At 35.5% G+C, this 22,193-nt stretch overlaps 2 protein-coding genes across 2 annotated transcripts in view; one reads left to right on the top strand and one right to left on the bottom strand.

The window, feature by feature from the left end:
* The window catches only part of DnaJ-21 (dnaJ homolog subfamily C member 8-like), a 302,329-nt gene that overhangs the window by 150,746 nt on the left and 129,390 nt on the right, over positions 1–22,193 (bottom strand). The window lies entirely within an intron of this gene.
* On the top strand, positions 1,737–6,865 carry LOC100529235 (fkhr). Its single transcript, NM_001202535.1, has 3 exons — positions 1,737–1,968; positions 6,237–6,436; positions 6,818–6,865. Exons 1-3 carry the CDS (start codon positions 1,737–1,739, stop codon positions 6,863–6,865), a joined length of 480 nt encoding a protein of 159 aa, NP_001189464.1.

The raw sequence follows: 22,193 nt of genomic DNA, 5'->3' as shown, positions 1-22,193 counted from the left end.
GTCAAGCTCTCAACAATCTGTTACCAGAGGATCTTCAGCTACTTCGGTCATATTGCCCGCCGACAGTCAAATAACTTGGACAAAGTGATTGTGACGGGCAAAATAGAAGGAAAGAGACCCCACGGCCGATTACCTAGTTGTCGGTGTGATCAAATAACCGCCCTAACTGGGCTGCCAGTCGCAACCACCATTCGAGAAGCTGAGAACCGGACGAGATGGAAACAGCTCACGAGACAGGTCACGGTCAAGTTTCAGGAACACGACCTTCAGTAATGAAGAAAGCGACGAAGAAGAAGTAGCATTAGCAGATACTTGCCTGGGCCCCTAGCATTGTTGTTGTCCATGATGGTGACCACTTACCATGAGGTGTATCTGTGTGACTAGAATGATAATAAAAAAGTTAATCTTACCGGCTGAAGAAAAAATAAGTTATAAGTACTAATACGTGGTTAAAATCTACAGTTTCAAATACAAGCACAGTCAAAATCATACATGATAAATAATATATAGGCATGTGGGTAAATGCATGGGAAAATGAAAAAAATATCAGTTAATTTTCAGTTAAGTGATTTTACGTTTCATTATAATTTGACTTCACATCCCGCAGTTGGATCTATCGGAAAACGTAGTCAGGTTTTAAGAGTTCGAATGTAGAACGGAATGTACAATATATGCGTCGTAACTCGCAGCGCGGCGTTCCGCGATGATGGTATCACAAATTACATACGTTCCACATTGGTCAGTGCATTACACGCGTGGAGAACAAGGTCATCCATAAGGGGTCTGTACACGATGTGATAAGACAATAATGTTCGCCGACACGTTTAGAATGGATAGAAGGCGAGTGAAGCGTTTATGAGTGCGGTCACACGACGCCACTTCTCTCTATCAGCAGTAGCGCCCTCCGCCGCCCTCCGCCTCTCCGCGGCCAGCACGGCGCCCGCTGAGTGGAATTTGCACGAGCGGCGTTCCTCGCGTCGCGGTTTAGTTCAGTGTACGTGCGACCGTTCGCGGCCGAGGACGTTTTCCCGCGTCGCTCGCACTGTACTAAAGCTTATTACGCAGTTGATACCGTCGCCGACCGCGTGGATTTTTGTTGACTAACTTTTATGTGTATTAATATTCTTAAAGTGTATCAGGACTGCGTACGCAACGTCTGAACTGCCTTAAGAACCCAGTGATAGCTCTTATCAGTGCGGAAAAGTTTCAGTGTTATTATAACTCTGAAGGACAGCCGAATTTGCGCAGCGACAATCTTCGAGACTATTGATGCTAGTGGCGATCGTGGGCGATACGATATTCAGAGTTTCGGGCCGATTTGAGCCACGTTACAAGGTTATCGCGCCTCTAGCCCACCAGTGATGAATTGGAAAATCGGCGCGTAGTCACTCACGTGGTGTGCGCCCCGCCCCCGCCTCGTCCGCGCTTATATTTAGCGAAAATCGCCTCTCGGGAACGGTCCGACGGCCGATACTCTCTGCGTACAACGCTGTTAATGAACGTTAGTGAGACGCCACATGTTATTGGCTTCGAATAACAGAGCCGATAAGGAGAAGATAGATAACCTCTGCGGATCGCGGCCTGTGTCCGACGATTCTGGAAATAGAAAGAAATCGCTTACAAAATCAGAAAAGTGATTGCGTTAAGATGCTAACGGCCGATATCGGCACGCGCCTGTGAGCGCTCGAACCGGTACACCTATCGAAAATTTTCCACTGTTGTAGAGAGTCGGCGAAATGTCAATTCAGGGAGGCGGCGGTTACCAGAGCCCTTGGTCATCTCAGACGGGGCTGTCAGAACTAGAGGGAACAATGGCAGAGTTGGAACCATTAGGTGAACTGGCTGAGGTTGGCTTCGAGCCACAGACGCGCGCGCGATCCAACACGTGGCCGCTTCCAAGGCCAGACAACTACGTCGAGCAGGTAGACGAAGCCGGCTCTAAGAAGAATTCCAACCAGAATCTATCTGGTAAATATCTATCATACCGCCAATGAAACGATATGGTCGCGAATCGCTTGATTATTTGGGTCAACGCAAGTAACTAGTTCCCTCGACTTATTTGTATGACCCATCAATAATCATACATTATTACATAAACTTGTATACGATAAAGAAATATTAATATATTATTAAATACGAAAAAAAAACTGCGACCTATATTTGCTACATGAAAAAAGCGCCCAATTCTAATAAAAAAATACGAGGAAATAATACAAAATAAATTTTTTGTAACAACGAATAAAGCTTAAGTTTCTACAGTTTTTCTTTTATATGACTACCCACTGAAAGCTTACTTTTCGTAGCAAACCTTCCTGTAAACATTCTCTTCTTAGAATTCATATTCTTTTGAAAACATGTTCTCGTGTTGTTTCTGATGGTTGTTCTATAAATTATTTCTCCATCTATTAATCTGTACAAACCTGAGAACATTTACGGCAACGTAATTCTTTTTCTTCGTAAACATTGTGCATGTCAGATCTTTGAAATAGGTTTTGAAGTGCTAACAGGATGAAAATACAATGACGTGAACAAAAATTGCCAAAAGTCATTCAACTCCAATGCATTTTCACCATAGACCTATATAGTAGGGACACGACATATTGTTCTATACGTACAATTGCTTATATAAATAGCACCCATTTTGAAGGCACATACATAAACATATATCTATCTCGTTCTTACTCAGCACTTTAACTCGCAGGAAAACAATATAACAGTATTTCAGTGCGTACATAAAATGAAACATGAATATACGTAAATGTCTCCGTCTCCGTCTAATGAGGCCGAAAATCCGCCATGTTTAGCGCGCCAAATGTCATTGTCACGTCAGTTCGGCCGTCTGTTTTGGGTTGTACATTATTTATTGACTTTGATATCGATTTAATATGATTGCTTATATAAAATTTCTTATTTTATCATGCTTAAAACATACAAAAATAATAATTAAAACATATTTTATAGGATCTCAAGAAAGTCGATGCCCCAAAACTATTATCTATATATATTTAAATTCATTATGGAGCCCTCATACGAAAAATCGGACACCATTTTTCGGTCGGAATCTATTGATCATGACACTAATCATAAATACCTCTTTAAAATATGTCATCAAAACATATTTAGACATTCTGTTTAGATATTTCAGGAAAAAGGCTACCGACAAAATCTCTTCGGAACTATTTAAATAAAATAGTTTTATTCCGCAGCGAGTAAAACACTATTGTAAATTCGTTAAATATTTATTAATTTATTTAGATGTCACCTATAATTGAGGTGACATCTGCCATGAACTTTTGTCAATTTGTCAATGTTTTGTATTGATGATCACTTTGTTGGTGCAACTTATTAAATAAATAAATAAAGTGATTTTAGAGAGGAAGTCACAAGGAATGACGTTTGTAATTTTATTAACGAATAAATGTTCTGTAGGTGTTTTTATTTATCAGGCGGTCCCTTGATAAGTTCTCGTCTTAGATTTCACATAATATCTAAATCACATCATCTTTGCACATAACAATATACTTACTTCCTATTAAAGTATAAATTCTACAAATACATTCACTCAACAATATTTAAAATAAAATGAGCCAAGAACGTTTATCGATAAAACCTTTCTAACATTCAAATCTTCTGGGCAGCACTAAAACCGCCATGTTTTGTGGCCAGATGACGTCACAGTGGCACGAATTTTTTGTTGACATTTCATTTCCATAGGTTTCCTACTTCAGTGATTTTCACTGAAATTTATTAAATGTGTGATGTGACCAGAGTAAAAAATTATTTGTGAAATGTATGGTTAAATGTCTAAAATACTATTTTATTTTTTAAATTAACATCGTTAAGATATAACGAAAAATCAAAATGGGTCTTATAGTGAATAAACCAAGAACCAATACACATAATTATTTAGAATCGATACAAAAAATGTACGTTTTCTATTAGTTTAGTTACTTAATTATCTTTTTTTTTTTCGACTAACAGAAAAACACTTCACGAATAATTGAATCTCAATCACATTAAACAACTAGGTACATAGTTGTGTTTGTGAGTTCTTATTTAAATGAATTTCTGAGAAAAAACGAAAATAAATTATTAAAATTTATACTGTAACAAAAACAGTTCTTGGGTACATTTTTTCATAATGCCAACGATATATTCTTACGTTTATTTTCTAAAATGAGGTTGGTTCGATATTAAAATAGGCTGACCAGACAAATTTGCCGGAGGCTATGTTTACATAAAATAACTTTTAGAAGCTGTATAGATAGATAGCTATTCCAGTTTTAATCGGTACGCGGAGTATAATAAACCCAACAAGTAGTTCAGATTTTAATAATTTTCCTTTTGGATATATATTCGTATAAATTTAATTTAATTCTGACACACGACATCGAATTAACGTCCGTGACAATTGGAGCACTATAAACAACAAAGTTAGAAGCGTAGAACTAAATACACAAGGAAAAATTGATATCTCCACATACATATATATGACCAATGCATTCTGTATACATTAAATAGTGCGAAATAAATCTGAGGTTTCAGTGAAGTACATAATTATTAACAATATTTTGCCCTCGTACATTTACCTAGTGACGAAATGTTTATGTTGCCCTTTGTGGCTTAATTAAACATTCACATATAAAATTAAAATCAGATCGTACATTAAAAAGAAATCAAACCAAAAAAATCAGTCTCTAAAAAACTTTCCCATTGTGTTAAATTTGCTTAATACCACACTAGTATTTCAAGTAAATACATATCCAACCAGGTATTGCCTGGTTAATTCTATATCAGCCAATTTTCTACGCTATTTGTTCTAAATTGGCCATTACGTCGTCTACCATAGCCAACTGTTAAGTACTTAAATTATATTATAATACTTGAAATTGTACTTTTTACTATTTAAAAGAATACTGGTATAATCTGCATTAATTATAATTTATTCTTCTAATAAGGCCGAAGTTTTTTAAAGTTAGTGTACAACTAACTAGAGAAACGCAATCATGATTACTGCACGAATCGTATAGACAATCACAAACATTATTTCATTTTCATTAAGTACTTTATTTAATTCGACTAGAGTGATGGAAAAATCTTCCGTGACCGCCCATTATGTAGTATTCGAAACATTCAAAACATTTATGAATATCATTACCCAATACCAATAATATAATTCAAACGAGACCCACATAACACATCAGCTTCCGATCTACCCTTAACCACATTCCAGTCTGACCGCTTTCTGTAACGGATGTAACTCGGCCACGGAGACCGTACAAAAATTATAAATAAACAATACATTTACTACGTAACCAATGAATGCTATGTGGAAAAGTCTGCACGCGCATTTTATAAGCCTCTACGTCGCCCAAATTAAGACATCTCCTGCTTTTTTGTATGTGTCCTAAATTTTAAAAGAAAATGAAGTGACTGAAATTATCAATGGGATTAACAAAATAATATAAGAAAATAAGATAAAAATAATAAAATAAGCAAAATTACACAAGTAAATTAATAGTTATTTCATTAGTATCCCCAGTATAAACAATTCGAAACATTTGAAAATGAACAAAAATAACTGTTTTATTCATTTAGTTTAATGTGTTACTGGTTTTTTTTTCTTCTTAAAAACTATTTTGATTTATTTTTTCCTTATTTGTGTATTTTTGTATTTTATTTTCTAGCTATTAAATTGCTATTTATTGCAATAAAATAGTTGTAGATTCGCAATTAGGATTGTATGGGGGTATTACTATTCTGCAACGCATCGTTCACACACAAAAAAGATTCGCTTCAGTAATCGCGTTTGCAATATTTTAATCACGTACATGTGTGCATGTACTATGTAAGTGTATGTAGTAATCGTACCTAGTGAGTACAAAAGTTCATTGAACTTCGATTTCCTTGACTTTGGTTTGTTGCTTTGTTTCGAAGTTTTAAATTTAATTTTGCGATTGATACTCATAGTTTTTTTTTTTAAATTGATAATCAGATAAAAACTGATCAAAACATTAAGGATGATTATCGTTCAATTTTAAAACTTGAAATGTAACCCAAGCTCAGTACTGAATTTAAGAAGCCGACTAACTTAATGTACATATATAAAGAAAGTCGTTCTAAACTTTTGGGATATTGCGACATTTTTGCGATCCTTGTGTTATAATATATAATTAAGTTTTTCTCTCTCAATTCACACACATAACTCTCAATTCTAATTAAGTTTCTAAATGCAGGAGCCCCACCAATACCAGCGAAGAAAAATTCATCGCGTCGCAACGCCTGGGGCAATCTTTCGTACGCAGATCTCATAACGCAAGCCATCACCTCGGCACAGGACAACAGGCTCACACTGTCGCAGATATACGAGTGGATGGTCCAGAATGTGCCATATTTCAAAGACAAAGGGGATAACAATTCATCCGCAGGATGGAAGGTAAGCATTTCTTTTATTTGTCAATGAGAATTTGCCTTAATTTTTGTGTGCGTGCGTCAACATATCTATATGATTGCGGACGTAATTAATTACATGTTTACGTTTTAATCTTGTGTAATCTGTTTTCATTTTCCAATTTCGGACGCATCGACTGCGCGACAGTTTCGCGTCCACAGAAGGTTTTATTCGTCGTAATATCAATTTGGATTTCACACTATTTACCACAAATATTTAACACTGTTGACATTTCGGCTTTTTCACTTTGATCAAACGATATTTTTAAGTTAACACATATACTTTATTGGTCGTCCTTGATTTAGCGGACACTAACAAGCCAATATATAGGTATTTAAACTGTAATATTATGGAAATTATATTCAGCTTTGGCTGAGAACTGTTTTGAGTAGAGTGATTAGAGATATTGGTTAACTAGGAACCAAGTTGTTTAAAAGAACAAGTTTTAAGGTAGATATTACCACAGACATTTTCATTAATACATCAATGTTTCTTCATTATTTTACTTAACTTAGAAATTTATATTGCACGAAAATGTTCTTTCAGTTATGACATTAACGGTTCTTTATGACAGTAATTCAAGTTTTAAAGTTACTTCAAAAATAACCTTACAAAAACCATATTGGATGCCAGTTAATAGCCATAATGGAATTGAAACATTTTTATCACAAGTTCATGATGAAGGATTAAAATCGTGTAATAAAAATTAAAAGCCGACGCAAAATTTAATTTTCGTAATTACTGATGATAACGTGACGTATTGTAACTTCGCACGACTAGGTTCCACTGTTCTGATTATTTCTGCCGCGAAGTCCTTATGCATTCCTGTTCCAAGAGTCGGAAGGCCGTCGCACTATAAAATTGAGACTTAGGTCTTACACAACAAGGTCGAATACGGCATTCACACTGCAGGTCTATGGATTCCAGTACCCACTTCACCCATGCAATAAAAAGAAATAAATGAAATACCCATAGGTACTAATATTTATTGTTACTTTGCAAATTTCTGTAAGCCGTATGTATGTGTTTATTTTCATCGGAATCATTGAAAATCGTTCGGAAAATATTTTAAGGGCATTCCTTTGAATGAATCATCATTGGCTTTGGTCCATCGTAAAAAGAATTATTCCTAAGCGTGACGCTAACAAAATTGCTGGTGAGAATTACAAATGTACCGTCTTTATTTATCAGATTGTAATCTACTTTTATTTTAATGGCGTTTGTAATTGGATTGTAACTGTTGCCAGCGTACCATCTTAAACTAAAGGTCAGTTAAACAAGGTCACTGGACATTTTCAGAGAAGCATAATCTATTTATTTAATAAAGGTATGTAATTATTTCGTATGTTACCACCGAAAATATCAACAATAACTCACCCGTAATAAATTTTAATGTGAAACATCCATACTGTTTGAGATCACGCCATCAGCGTATCCGTGTTTCGACGCCAATTAAAAAAAAAAACGTATCGTTATAAAATAAAATAAACATTCTACTGTTTCCGAACTGATCTTTAGAGAGAGAGAGAGAGAGAGAGAGAGAGGGGATTAAAAAGATCTTTACGAATACTTCGAATAAATAAACTGAATAATCTTGAATTATTTCTTCGTGTGAGATTCGAAGAGAATATCAATCTCTTTAACTAGATTTGAATATCTAAAATTGGGAAGTATATTACAGGAAAATCAATGTTTAGTTCCTTTCTTCTTGTAAAAATTGTCTTTTTGCAAAGTCGTCAGACACTGATAGATCGAGATTAAAATTAGACTATGTGGGCTTTTACTGGTTTTGCGAGTCAACACGGGTAGTAACCACCACCCCGCTTATTTCTGCCCGGAAGCAGTAATGCGTTTCAGATTGAGGATAGGAACACCCATTAAACTGACTTAGAAGAAACGTCTCAAAGTGATCGGCCCCATTTACGTTGTTGATGTCTATGGGCTCCAGTAACCACTTAAGACCAGGTTGGCCGTGAGCTCGTCCCCCCATCCAAGCTATACCGAAGTACAAGCTCACTCTTTTCTACTACTGACTGAACTGTACATTTCTTTGCTTTATGACTATTGGAAGGCCAATGTTCAATTTGAGATTCAACCAGCCAATAATCTTCAAAAATTATTAATGTAAAATAGCAGTAAAATGATCTTTTGCAGTTTCAGTAAACTGATACCGAATCTGCCTGGTTGACTATAACTAAAATGATCCGCTATTACTTTAGAATTACACGTGAAAAATGGCTTAATTGACAAGCAAAATGACTCTTCACAATCCCGCCAAAAAGTACTTTATCACCTTTCGCTAGTGTCTATCGCAAACGTTTTCATAAGAATGGTAAAGCCATTCTGTCAATATATTCAATATTTCCTGTATTTTCCTAACATCGCTTTTACGTCCGTGAACTGTGTTTCGTAGAAACGATACGTATTTTTGTCGAACTACGCAGTAGCACTACCTTATCTCAATCGGGTATGACACGACCGATATAATAAATGATAATAAAAACACTATTACTCGGTCACTTGATGATTTTGTTACGTAACTAATCGTTGTTTATCCAATCCATTGCGCTTAGGCAAACGCTACACACGAAAAATGATAGGACTGACAAAGCGATGGATACCTCTGTATGCGTAAATCCCGGGCCATATAATGTCGGAGTCACATGATGTCGACACGCCTTCGATCCACTAAAAATGTTCTGAGAATCTACATCCGTCTTATACATGTATCTTCTTGATATCTATTAAATTTCATTACAGTAATTTTCAGAAATTGGCCATTGAGATTGTTAATCAGTTGAAAATTCGCGTAGAATTCTACAAAGTTGGTGACCTTCGCGGTCGTACCCATGGCATTGATTAATGTTTGCATATACAATGCCCATTCAAGCGGCACGCGCGTTCAAGCTATTACAACAATTAACTCGTGCGCAATAAAGTCGAAAATCATAATCATAAACAGGCGTCATAGTGAGCACATTTAATTAGCAAATTGTTTAAGCTATGCGTCACAGTCTTGCACGCAACTAACGAACGCGAGTGAAAGAGACATACAGCGTGACACTCGCTAAGGTGAATGAATTGTAAATTACTGACATATTTTCACTAAATTCAGTTCAACTAAAGTAGTTTTCTATTCAGTAATGCAAAAGATATTTTGTTTAAATGGATTACGTATTATTATATTTAAAAGGTTCGCATTTTATTTTGAGATATAAATCAAACAAGACAAAAGTATTTACGCCCAAAAGCTAAAGCGATGGATAGTAAAATTAAACAAAGAATTTAATTAGAATATGACATTTGTTATAATACATCACCGTTCCAATGTTATTTTGCAAATAAACGCTTTTGAGAGAAAAAAATTTCAAAACAACACCATAAATATTAACCAAAAATCATCAAACTTTTAATGCCGACAACACTCACTAGTTACTATTCACAAGACTAGTTTACCAAGTAACTTAATTTAATCGATAAAAATAAATAAATTTCGTTATATATAACATTGAAATGAAAGTAGACATTAAAGAAATCAATGAAAGCGAAACAAGTACAACGCGTTTAATAAAATTTATGTAATAGACATATTGCATAACACCATTCCTTTCCTTCAAGTAGATTTCGCTACTCGTACTTTGACTGTTTGATTTACATTACCTGTCGCAGTTATAATATCTGAAGGTTGTGATGTTGCCTTTTTTTTTCCTACCTATGCTGATAGCCTTGAGAGGCTATTTCAGCTTCACCCTAACGTGTGTAGGTGAGCTCACGGGGCTCAAACCGGAGAGTTGCTAACACCGACCCTAGCAGGAGCAGTGCTTCGCAGAATCTACCACCGGATCGGAAGCGCGACCCACTGAGAAGGTCCGGCGAAAAACTCAGTGGGCTGTGTCTGGGGGTTAATTCGCTCGTCGAGCCTTTTCTGGACGCTACCACCACGTTTCCGTCTTTCTACCGACGAGGCTTGAGAAGAATCTCCAGCGGTATGCAGCGGTTTAGTTTTGCCCCTGGCATTGGTGAAGTCCATCAACAACGCAATAAAAAAACAATACTTTTTAAAACTTCAGGGTGGTCAGCGAATAACGTTCTTTTCAAATTCATAATGCGACCGTAGGAGATTAGAAATGCAAGTCATGATCTTGCTAAAGAAGTCACGACCAACCTGATCTTCATAATGACAACCTTCTGTCGTCAAACACTTTCGCTTGGTTTGAGAATAGGCAGAGGAAGTATAAAATAAATTTAATAAGAAACTTATTTAAACGGTACAATTATTATTAACTAACTAGCTGAGCCAGCAGACTTCGTAGTGCCTCAATCGATAAATAAAAGACCTAAGCTTTTGTATAAAATAAACTTAAAACAAACAAAAGGAATCCGTCCGACGGAGGACAAATCAAATGAGTTATTACTGAGTTATTACATAAATCAAAAGCAGCGTGTATGCTTTGTCATTATTTGACATGCGAATTTTAGTTCAGTGCATAGTTATAATATTATATAATTTACCATTCATTCATCCATAATTCAACTAATAATTAAAAATCCATTTATTTTCAATTTCATCCCTAAGAAAATCATTTATGTGATAATAATTTTCACTAATAAGATTACCTTTTAGGTTTTTTTTTAAATTAAAATCATCTAAGTCTCTTAATTTCTTCGGTAGTTTATTAAATATCCTAACGCTCATACCTAGTATACTATTATTCTTTAATGTAGTTTTGGTTCTTGGAAAACATAGCTTATCGTCGCGTCGATTTCTGTTTGCCACATTAGACATCTTAGTGAATCTATTGGGACAAGTTTTAACAAAAGATGCAACTTCGTATATATATAGACAAGGAAGGGTAAAAATTTTATGCTTTGCAAAATATGGCTTGCAGCTGTCGGCTATTGCCAATCCAAACATAGACCTTAAACACCTTTTTTGTGCCTTAAAAACTTGATCTTTTTGCGTTGAGTTTCCCCAGAAAATTATTCCATATCTAAGACAGGATTCAACTACACCACGATATGCAGTTAGTAAGGCGTCTGTGTTTAAAATGGAGGATAATTTAAAGAGTGCATAGACCGAGGAGCTGACACGTTTACACAGTCCGTCTGTATGAGATTTCCAATCTAATTTGTTGTCAATTTTTACACCGAGGAAATCTACATTTTCTGTTTCATATATATGATTGTTATTATTATAAATGGTCAAATTTATATATTTATTTCTTTGATAACATTGCATAAATTTTGTTTTATTCTAAATTAATTATTAAATTATTTTTATCAAGCCAAGATATTATTGAATGAAGAGTACTATTAATATCGTGTTCATATAGGAATCATATCATAATATAGGAATATAGGAATCATAATATAATTCATATAGGAATCGTGTCATAAGGAAAAACAAAATTGTTATTTTTATTTAATTCCGAGAATTTTCATATTTATCTAACTTTTAAACCTTCTCTGGACTTCCACGAATAATTTAAGAACAAAATTAGCCAAATCAGTTCAGCCGTTCTCGAGTTTTAACGAGACCAACGAACAGCAATTCATCTTTATATATTATATAGAAGAAGATAACGCATGCCGTGAATGTTCCACATCGTCTTCAATACACCTGATAGTTTCGAATGTTTTATATAGATTGATTGCTTTTCGGGTAGAAGCTATTGACTGAAGTAATAATTAGGTGCAATCTGACTACCTACAAATCTATTCGTGGAGCCGGATATGAGAATAGATTCGTTCATACGTGGGTTTTGGAATGAAAATTCGTATTCGCCGTATCGATGTCGCGGCGGGTTCAGATGAATAGCAAATGACCACTACCGTTACGAAAACCGTTAGGACAACTCCGCGAAATATTTCGCGAGTCCTTTTGAAGACGATCGGAGTTTAACATCCTTACAGTGCGTAAAATGTACACAATTAAAAACTATGATATGGACAGTCGGGACTTCACCTTGAACAAGATATGCATATACCTACTCGCGAAATTATTGAACAGGTTTTGGTGACTACTTTTTAAATCAGTCAACAAAATTCCGATCAAATATTTGGTTATTTATGTAATGAAATTATCTACGTTATAAATAATAATATTAGATATTCTATCATGGTAAGCGATTAATTATATAGTGCTTATAAATTATTGGGGTGGTAATTTTAGAGAAAACACACACAAAATCGCTGACAAGGGTAAGATCATGAAATTTACAGCGCCATTGTAAATGTTTTTTTATTTATTGTATTGATGGGTCGACGAATTCACAGCCCAACTGATGTTAAGTGGTTACTGGAACCCATAGACATCAACAACGTAAATTCCGCTACCCACCTTGCGATATGAGTTCTAAGGTCTTAGTATAGTTACAACGACTGCCCCACCCTTCAAACCGAAACGCATTACTGCTTCACGGCAGAAATAGGCAGGGCGGTGGTACCTACTCGTGCGGACTCACAACAGGTCTTAGAAAGGTCACCAGTAATGTTACCGATATATAAAAATGCATGATGCCAAATACAAAATGCAATTATTTGCAATCGTTGAATGCATATTCAAGCCTATAATCGTGCCTAGCTCATGCAAATTAAGCGGAAACTTCCAATAGAGACCTTTCTTAATATGTAATTGAGGTTACATTGATTTACACGGTCGCCATCTTGCAAATGTACTTAGATAACTCTGAATGTTATATTTGCACAGCGGTATGTGAGAGGCCCATAACAAAACCATATGACGCTCATTCATACTACGCGCGGATAAATGTGTATTTTCATTGTATCTGCTAAAATCAACGAAATTTCAATAAATTAGACGCATTTCTGCACGTAACTGTTACGAATATCTACGTAATATAATATAAGGTACATTTTATAAGAATATCTAGATTATTTATACTAAACTACTGAGTTTCTCGCCGGATCATCTCAATGAATCGGGGTTTCCATCCGGTAGTAGATTCAGCAAAGCACTGCTCTTGCTAGGGCTAGTGTTAACAATTCTCTCAGGTTGAGCCCTTAAGTTCACCCACCGGTATGCGCGAAGTTGGAATAGCCCCTATCAACGATTAGGTAGGGAAAAAAGGAACGAAAAAAATAGATTAGAAACAAAGATAAATTAGTCAAAACGGTCCTAAGACACTGGTTTATGTATTCATATCGTTACAAAACCGATAATGTCTCATATCACTGTACGCAAACGATCACAGATCTAAATTAATAACATGGAAAGTTTATGTTTCCTCATGTGTTTGATATTGCCGCAAAAATATCTTTAGCCGCGAAACTACTACCCCCCTCCTTGTTGCTTCTTCTTCTTTCTGTGCTTATCGCAGAAGGAGCTATTTAAACGTGACAACTTTTGATTTCATGTATGTAATAAAATCGCACCCCGGATTCCCTCTCTACTTGAGAAAAAATGCTACCATTGTCTACTTAAAACTAAGGTTATGGCTTAATTTCGCGAAAATCAAAGAAAATGAATACGAAAATGAAAATGAAATGAAAATGAATAGAAAATACTCTACCATTACGAAAGGATTTTCGAGAAAGTAGCTATAGCACCAGATTCTAGTGTTCTGGAAGGGCTCGTCAGCGTCAGCGGCGTTTAGCTGTATCCTGACCATTAATGAAATCCATGAGCGATTGTAAACACTATCTCTAAAAATAATAAGTTTAAAAATACAAAGCCTGTATTTTAATTAAATTTTATCTTGTAGTTCATCTTCTTCTTCTTAGTCATTCTTTCACTGATGAGGATCATGACCAAAAATTTTCTGAGTCGCCATTTACTTATGCCCCGCGCTAGTTCAATAGCTCGTGAAAAGAGAGAGAGTGTCACACTTCTTGTAACCAGCTTCAAATAAACTCTAAGTTCGCTACCCATCTAAGCCTATATAAACTGATTAACTATTAGTTTTACATAATAAACATGTAATACTAATGATTTCACCGTGTTCAATGAGTCAGTGTTTTGATGTCTAATTTATGAATATAAAATTAATAAACATTTTCTTATGTCACGTACCTACTTCGGTTATTACGCGGCCAGACAAAACAAAAAGCTCGCTTCATAAGTTTAATGCAATTATTAATACTATATTAATTTTCATTTTATGAATTTGTTGCTATTGTTATTGTGCTTCCCGAGCGCTATGACACCTTCTTCAAACGAGGCTTGTGGAGAGTATTAAGCGGTAGGCAGCGGCCTGGCTCTGCCCCTAGCATTGCTGAAGTCCATGGGCGACGGTAACCACTCACCATCAGGTGGGCCATATGCTCGTCTGCCTACAAGGGCAATAAAAAAAATTTAAATTAGAATTTGTTTTGTTAAACGTTTTTAAAACAAATTGTTACGTATTTACCAATATTGAATTTGATGTCGAATGACACATAAAAAACTAACAATCAAAATAATTGTCTCATGTTAACAACTATTAAGAGTATTATTATTGACGTTACACGTTTTGTTGGACCATGTCATTAACAATGCCACATGTAATGGCGACTGCAGAACTGATTAACATAATATGTACATAGTAAAAACTGCGTAAATAAAAGCACAGACGAAGACAAAAATTACATTTCATTATCATTAACATTTCCTTAGAATCGACGTCTTGTTTACTTCGTCTTACAATGTAACTGAATCATTTTATCATCTTATTTTTCGAATTTTAATTACCTAGATAACATTAATGCGTAATACGTCTAATTGGAAAATATTGTTATTTTTAAACGAAGTGTCCATACCGATTTACTCATACAGATTTATGTATATTAATTATCTTATTTAAACGTGTTTACAAATAGAACGACGAAATAATTATAACATTAAAATGAAATGTTTACAATTAGTTTTTAGAATATTCACAAACGACTTCTACTATGAAATCATGATTAAAAATCAAATGCAATTACTTGTTGTAGTGCCTTGCTTATTGCAGGCCCGCACGGGTGAATAGACGACTGGTATAGCCGTTATTTAACTTAAATGAAGCCTTGATTCATTTCTCAAATGAGAGAGAGAGACGGTATTCACATTGCAATGTCTATAGTCTCCGATAACCACTTAAAACGAGGTAAGCCGTGAGCTTGTACATCCATCTACGCAATAAATATATAAAGGCAAACAAATCTGTTTGTTACCCCAATGATCCCTCCTGATGTTTTTTTGTTCATACGTATATGTATCTAAGCTAAAAACTGAGTAAGATATATGAGGCCGTCAGCGCAAAAGTGGCCTAACCCAAAAAAAAATAAGCTTATATGACGTATATTGGAATTTATTTAAAATATAATAAATTTCGATGCAAAATAGGCCTATCCATAGTTCAACCATAGATAACAGACAGCTTTTTAAACATTATTTTTGGGCGTATTGTTTTTTTGCCTACTCAAATTCAAATTCATGAAAATTTAAACCTAATTGCCTCCATACTAACTATGGTAAGCTTATGCCACTTTTACGCTGATGGCCTCATATGTAGTGGATACTAAAATAGTAGTAGTGTGAAGAAGTATGGTACAGCAAGCAGCTTGCGAATACTGGTTATAGGTTTCCTTTTTTTTATTGCCCTTGTAGGCAGACGAGCATACGGATCACCTGATGGTTGTTACTGTCGCCCATGGACGTCGGCAATGCGGGGGGCAGAGCCAAGCCGTTGTCTACCAAAAGTAGGCGCGCTGAATAGTATTTTTACATATTACACATACTATTGTACTATCGGTACTAACAACGACCTAAAAGTCTTTTTACAGGTGGTAGGACCTCTTGTGAGTCCGCACGTAGGTAGGTACCACCACCCCGCTTATTTCTGCCGTGAAGGGGTAATGCGTTTCGGTATGAAGGGTGGGGCAGCCGTCTATGGGCTCCAGTAACCACTTAACACCAGGTAGGTCGTGAGCTCGTTCACCCATCTAAGCAATAAAAATAAAATTGTAATCTCGAAATAAAATATATGATGTTTATAATAAAAGGAGTAAGAGTTGTTAATAGTATCAATATTAAACTAAATTCTGTGATTTACTTAATGCTTTAACTCTGGTTTTCTCTTGGAAAACATTAAAACAAATCATTCTATCATCTTATTTTATTGCACTACTGATGGAGAATTAATGGTTTTTTCTTTTTATCGTTACGTCTCATCCAATATCTTTGCAATAGCATCCAGCCCGATGTAAATTAACAGAGTATCGTCATATGAAACATTTTGCGGAATAAATGCACGTGTTTACAATTAGATATAATGTAAGCTTAACTTTATCGTACATTATGCGGAATATGCCTGAATGGGATACGTATGTATGTGTATGTTATGAATAAAACAACACGTGTAAGAGATATAGTTTGTGTAGTAAGAATGATTGCGTTCCACGAACTCGATCCCAAGTGTAGCGTTACTAAAGCATAATGTGCATTATTTTTATCGTGTGAACTGAGGACTGCATCCTTTTAAACTTGACTCTGGAATTTCGTTTTACGCAGCAAATCAAATAATATCAATCGATCTTGTTGTGTTCGTTAAACGCTAAAATAACTTCAAAAATAACATTTTAAAATCGTATACTGTGATAATATTTTCCATCACAGAAAAAAGAAATGTAATAAAACACGTCTCGCGTTGATATAAAATATTGGATTTCAACCTTTCAACTAAGTCGAAATAAATACTCCTTCGTATCTTATCAGTCTTGGCAACGGGTGACGTCGGCCGATAATAGTTCCACAGTGATTTCTGTTATCATTTAACACATTATTCCCTGATTTATATACATTGCTGCGTCTATTGCACGGAGGCAACCGAAATAAAACCTGACGAGTAATGTATACTGTTCAGTGCAATGATGTGTCCCGATTCGTAACGTAATGGTTTAATATTGTAGGAGCCGTTACTGCTGGCTGGATGACAACTGGCCTTGATATCGGTTATTTAAACGATATATGCCTAAATTGACTTCGGAACTGGAAAAGTTTTATTCGTTTTATTTGTTATATGTCAGGTCCAAAGCAAACATTTTATTGGTAACATATATTATGTTAGTGTGACTCTACAATAACTGATTTAATAAAGCGTGATAAAATCACACGCTCATGCACGTGAACATAACTGCGATTATTGTTTATCATCTTAATGGCAACATAAAATGCAATTATATATTGAAGTTGAATTTCACTAAACGAAGGGAACCTATTACGCGTCCGCGTGGTTTCTTTCGCGGCAGAGTTATCAGATGCTACCGAAATGTGAATTGGAAATTGAAGGTAGGAAATAAATCAAAGCTGTTAGCGAATCTTGGCGAGTTATTAACTTAGTTTTAAGCTTGCCCATAAATTTGTCGATACAAATTAGTTTAGCTTTTTGATATGGCACGTTCGTGGGGCGAATGCAATAGAGGTTGCACGCCACCTTGCCCTGATTGATTTATACGTCTTGTTTGTCACAGAGCCGATTTATTTGAATTCCTGCCAGAGCCCGGGCGGCCAACGGATTAATATCAAACAGACCCCGCCGATATATCCCCGACTTGGGGCAATAATTCAATATTTCATCCTTCGGTCGGGGGCCTACGCTGTGAATTAACATACAAACGTCAATCGTTTCATGAATAAAAAATGTATTGGATTTAGTGAAATGAGTCGCGCGAACGCAAAGCGTTTACGGGGTTGCCTATCGCGGAAATATAAAATGTTTCGGATTACTGGGTTTAGTTTGATCGCACACTATTCGTATTTTCTGAGAGCACGCGATCCCGCTGCCATACCCCAAATTATTGCACACCAAAAATTCTTACGTCGTAAACCCACCAATTTTCCGATATGATATTTACAACTGACTATGAAATTATAAATGACTAGCGGCCCGCTCCGGCTCCGCTCGGGTCTATAACAAATATTTCAACGATGTTAGACGTTGTTTTATTTTTTAAATAAAAGAACACTTATTGCGGCATAACTATAATAGTTAGACATATGCTGTCGCGACACTTTTTGTAAATAATAATGTGTTCTATAAAGTCGTAGTACATGATTTTATTATATCATCAATAGTTTTCGCAGGGCACGCGATCTAATGAATATTTTAGTTACATTATTGGAGTTTTAGTAAGGATCCTTAATTTTTTTCAATTAAGATTATAGCCTATGTCAGTCGGGAATAGTGTAGCTTCCAAACAGTGAAAGAATTTTTCAAATCGGTTCAGTAGTTTCGGAGCCTATTCAATACAAACAAACAAACAAATCTTTCCTCTTTATAATATTAGTATAGATAGTATAGATTATAATATTAGTATAGATAAACACATCCAACATAGCGTTGCTGTTTCCAACAATGACGTATGTCAGCTACTATACTTTACGAATAATTGATTAATAAAACTGTAACAAAAACTATATTTTAATGATGTTGATTTAATCTTATGCGGAGAAGATGTTAAAATTACGCAAAAATATGCACGACAGGAACACGTTTTTCTTATTTATTTCTTTAAATAATGACAGTTGTATGTCACATTAATTATAATGCGACATTGATATACCTCTTAAATTGCGTCATAGTCAAAGTTCTCTACTCTTTAATTGATAAATGATATATGACGATCGACCGTGGAAAAAAACCTATTGCGGATATCGTGATATTTGCACAAAATGCACATATTGTCGCTGGCGAATCATTTTCGAATTGCTAATGTCGAAAACCGAGTTTTTTTACAAGGTTTTTATGCTAATGTGACAGTATTTTCTGATTGATGGCACACAACGAAATGAGATTATACAATATAATATTTAAAATTCAATTTAAATAACGTAGGTTTTTAGATTTATTTTATTTTAAACACAATTTTTTTTAATTTTGGATTGTATAATTATTAATTAGCACTTAAAATGTAACGGGAATTGCGTCCAAGCTTACTTAATTCGAATTGACGCTAGCTTATTTTTATTTTTTAACCTATTCAAATTTAAAAATGCACCAGATAGCGATACAAAAAAAAGACGTTACTTCACAAGTAGGATCAGCAGGAGATAACACAATATTAAGCACTTGTAGTTTTGGTAGACATCGGAGAAAGACTGTTATATTGTTTATATTAGTGTAGCTCAGATTTTCTGATGCAACTCAAAATATTAGGAAATCGAGAAAACAATGTTGGATTATGTTCGGTGAATAATGTTTGGTTATATGAGTATGGTTATCAATTTTGTCAACATTTTCGCGATTGCCTATTGCTAGTGTAACCAGCTTAAAAACCTTTCAAAGTATATAAATATGGTGCTAGTAACGCCGGCAAGACAAAGACATTTAGTTCATAGTTGAATGATAAGGAATGTTCGAACTATTTTCTGATATATAAAATTAATTAAATGTAATAAAAGTATGAAATAGCCGTTTTATTGTAATAGGTACTTCGAATTGACATATAACCTACACGGTTTGAGATTTTTGAGTGAAACATTTATCAAATGCTACTTATGAGGTTCTTCTTTTAAAAAATGTGCATACATTTGACTATCGACTTTCAGTTGTTTATTTTATTCCGCTTAGACAAGAAAGATGGATACTTCTAAAATTCGAGTGATTTTTTAATAAGAGTTCCGACACGGAACTAACGTTCAGAAACAGCTCGCAATATCAATGTTGCGCTTGGAGAGGGGACTGCTAATGAACGCATCGTGCGATTTTGGTTTAAACGTATTCGTGATGGAACTTTTGATTTGAAGAACGAACCACGTGGAAAACCGCCCACGCATGTGAATAACTCATTGAAAGAGATGGTGGAAGCCGATCGGAGCCAAACTACCCAGGAATTAGCGGCATGGTTTAAAGTTACCTTACCAACAATAATGACTCATTTGCGTCAAATCAATAAAATAAAAAAATATGAAAAATGGGTGCCTAATGATTTGGCTGATCTGCAGAAAGAAACGTGTGTTGAAACTAGTGTTTGCTTGTTGAATCGATATAGAAATGAAGGAATATTGGATCGAATTGTGACATGTGATGAAAAGTGGATTCTTTATGATAACCGTAAGCGAAAAATGCAATGGCTGACCCCAATTCAAACGCCGCAACTTTGTCCTAAAGCAAAGCTTACCAATAAAAAGGTAATGGTAACTGTTTGGTGGTCTCAGCATTGTGTTATTCACTATAGCTTTCTCCGATCTGGTCAAGCAATAACGGCAGATGTCTACTGTGCCGAACTCCGAACAATAATAGCAAAGCTTGCAGTGAAACAGCCCCGACACATGAATCGATTTTTTCCATTATTGCTCCATGATAACGCGAGACATGCGACCTCATACAGCACGAGAAACCGTTTTAACTCTACAGGAACTGCAATTAGAAACCATTCGTCACCCTCCGTATTCGCCAGACCTTGCTCCAACGGATTACAATTTTTTTCGTGATTTGGATAATTTTCTACGTGATAAAAAGTTTTCTTTCCAGGTGGCAATACAAAATGCTTTCACACAGTTTGTAGAATCTAGATCACCAGAGTTCTACATGAGTTTTTGATACAGCAACATGAGTTTTTAATATTTCTTTGACCGTCGTCGTCGTCGTCGTCGAAAAATTTATGTTTTATCGTTTAATAACTTCAAATTTGACATAAAGTCCTAGATATTGTTTAAAATTGAATTTGTCTAAAAATGATTTAAAAAAAAAAACTTCCACATTTAAAACTGTTTCGGATATGTTATCCAATCATAAAATTCATTAAACATAGAACAGAATGTTAATTAGACCGAACGTAACGAGCAATTTGAATATAGGTTAAGAACAAACTACATATGAGTAATAAGGAATTAAAACGTTACATTAGAAATAACGTATTGCGTAAACGGTAGTTATCCGTCTTAATAATTAAAAGTCGAGCGTTAACAAAATAAATGATCTCAGATACGATACGTGTCGAAACATAATTTACGACAAATATAATCGGAGCAATAAAAACTACATACATTTAAAATTCAAATAGAAAAGACGTCGCCATTGAATTGTACGTTTTAATTAATCTAATCCCATTCTCAGAGATCGTTTGGAACCTCTGGGTCTGCGGAGGAGCTTCGGTTCCCTCTGTATTTTGTACCGTATGTTCCATGGGGAGTGCTCTGAGATTTTTTTTGAGTTTTTTTTTTTATTGCTTAGTTGGTTGGACGAGCTCACAGCCCCCCTGGTGTTTAGTGGTTATTGGAGCCCATAGACATCCACAACGTAAATGCGCCACCCACCCCGAGATACAAGTTCTAAAGTCTCAAGTATAGTTACAACGGCTGCTCCACCTTTCAAACCGAAACGCATTACTGCTTCACGGCAGAAATAGGCAGGGTGATGGTACCCACCCGCGCGGACTCACAAGTGGTCCTACCACCAGTAATTACGCAAATTATAATTTTGCGGGTTTCATTTTTATTACACGATGTTATTCCTTCACTTATCTTCAGATATCATCATCTCTTTTTCACCATCACACCGCCTGCCACCGCACCGGAGTGAAGTTTATCAAACTACCTGGAGCACTGCCTTCATCCACAGTGCGTTTCCAGCGATCTTTTTGCGACGTACCATCCGGCTTTGGAGTGAGCTCCCCTCCACGGTGTTTCCCGAGCGCTATGAGATAGCTTCTGGAGAGTACTTAAGGGTAGGCAGCGGCTTGCCTCTACCCCTGGTATTGCTGATGTTTATGAGCGACCGTAACCACTCACCATCAGGTGGGTCGTATGCTCGTCTGCAGG

This window comes from Bombyx mori, chromosome 9 (genome assembly GCF_030269925.1).
Source record: "Bombyx mori chromosome 9, ASM3026992v2".
NCBI lineage: Eukaryota > Metazoa > Arthropoda > Insecta > Lepidoptera > Bombycidae > Bombyx > Bombyx mori.
This window is presented reverse-complemented; position numbering and strand designations above follow the sequence as displayed.

What these genes read in the sequence shown, in the direction of transcription:
- LOC100529235 (NM_001202535.1), top strand. Translation starts at nt 1,737, where the DNA reads ATGTCAATTCAGGGAGGCGGCGGTTACCAGAGCCCTTGGTCATCTCAG. An exon ending in TTCCAACCAGAATCTATCTG is followed by an intron (nt 1,969 to 6,236) that starts GTAAATATCTAT and finishes TTCTAAATGCAG; the next exon opens with GAGCCCCACCAATACCAGCG. An exon ending in ATTCATCCGCAGGATGGAAG is followed by an intron (nt 6,437 to 6,817) that starts GTAAGCATTTCT and finishes AATTATATTCAG; the next exon opens with CTTTGGCTGAGAACTGTTTT.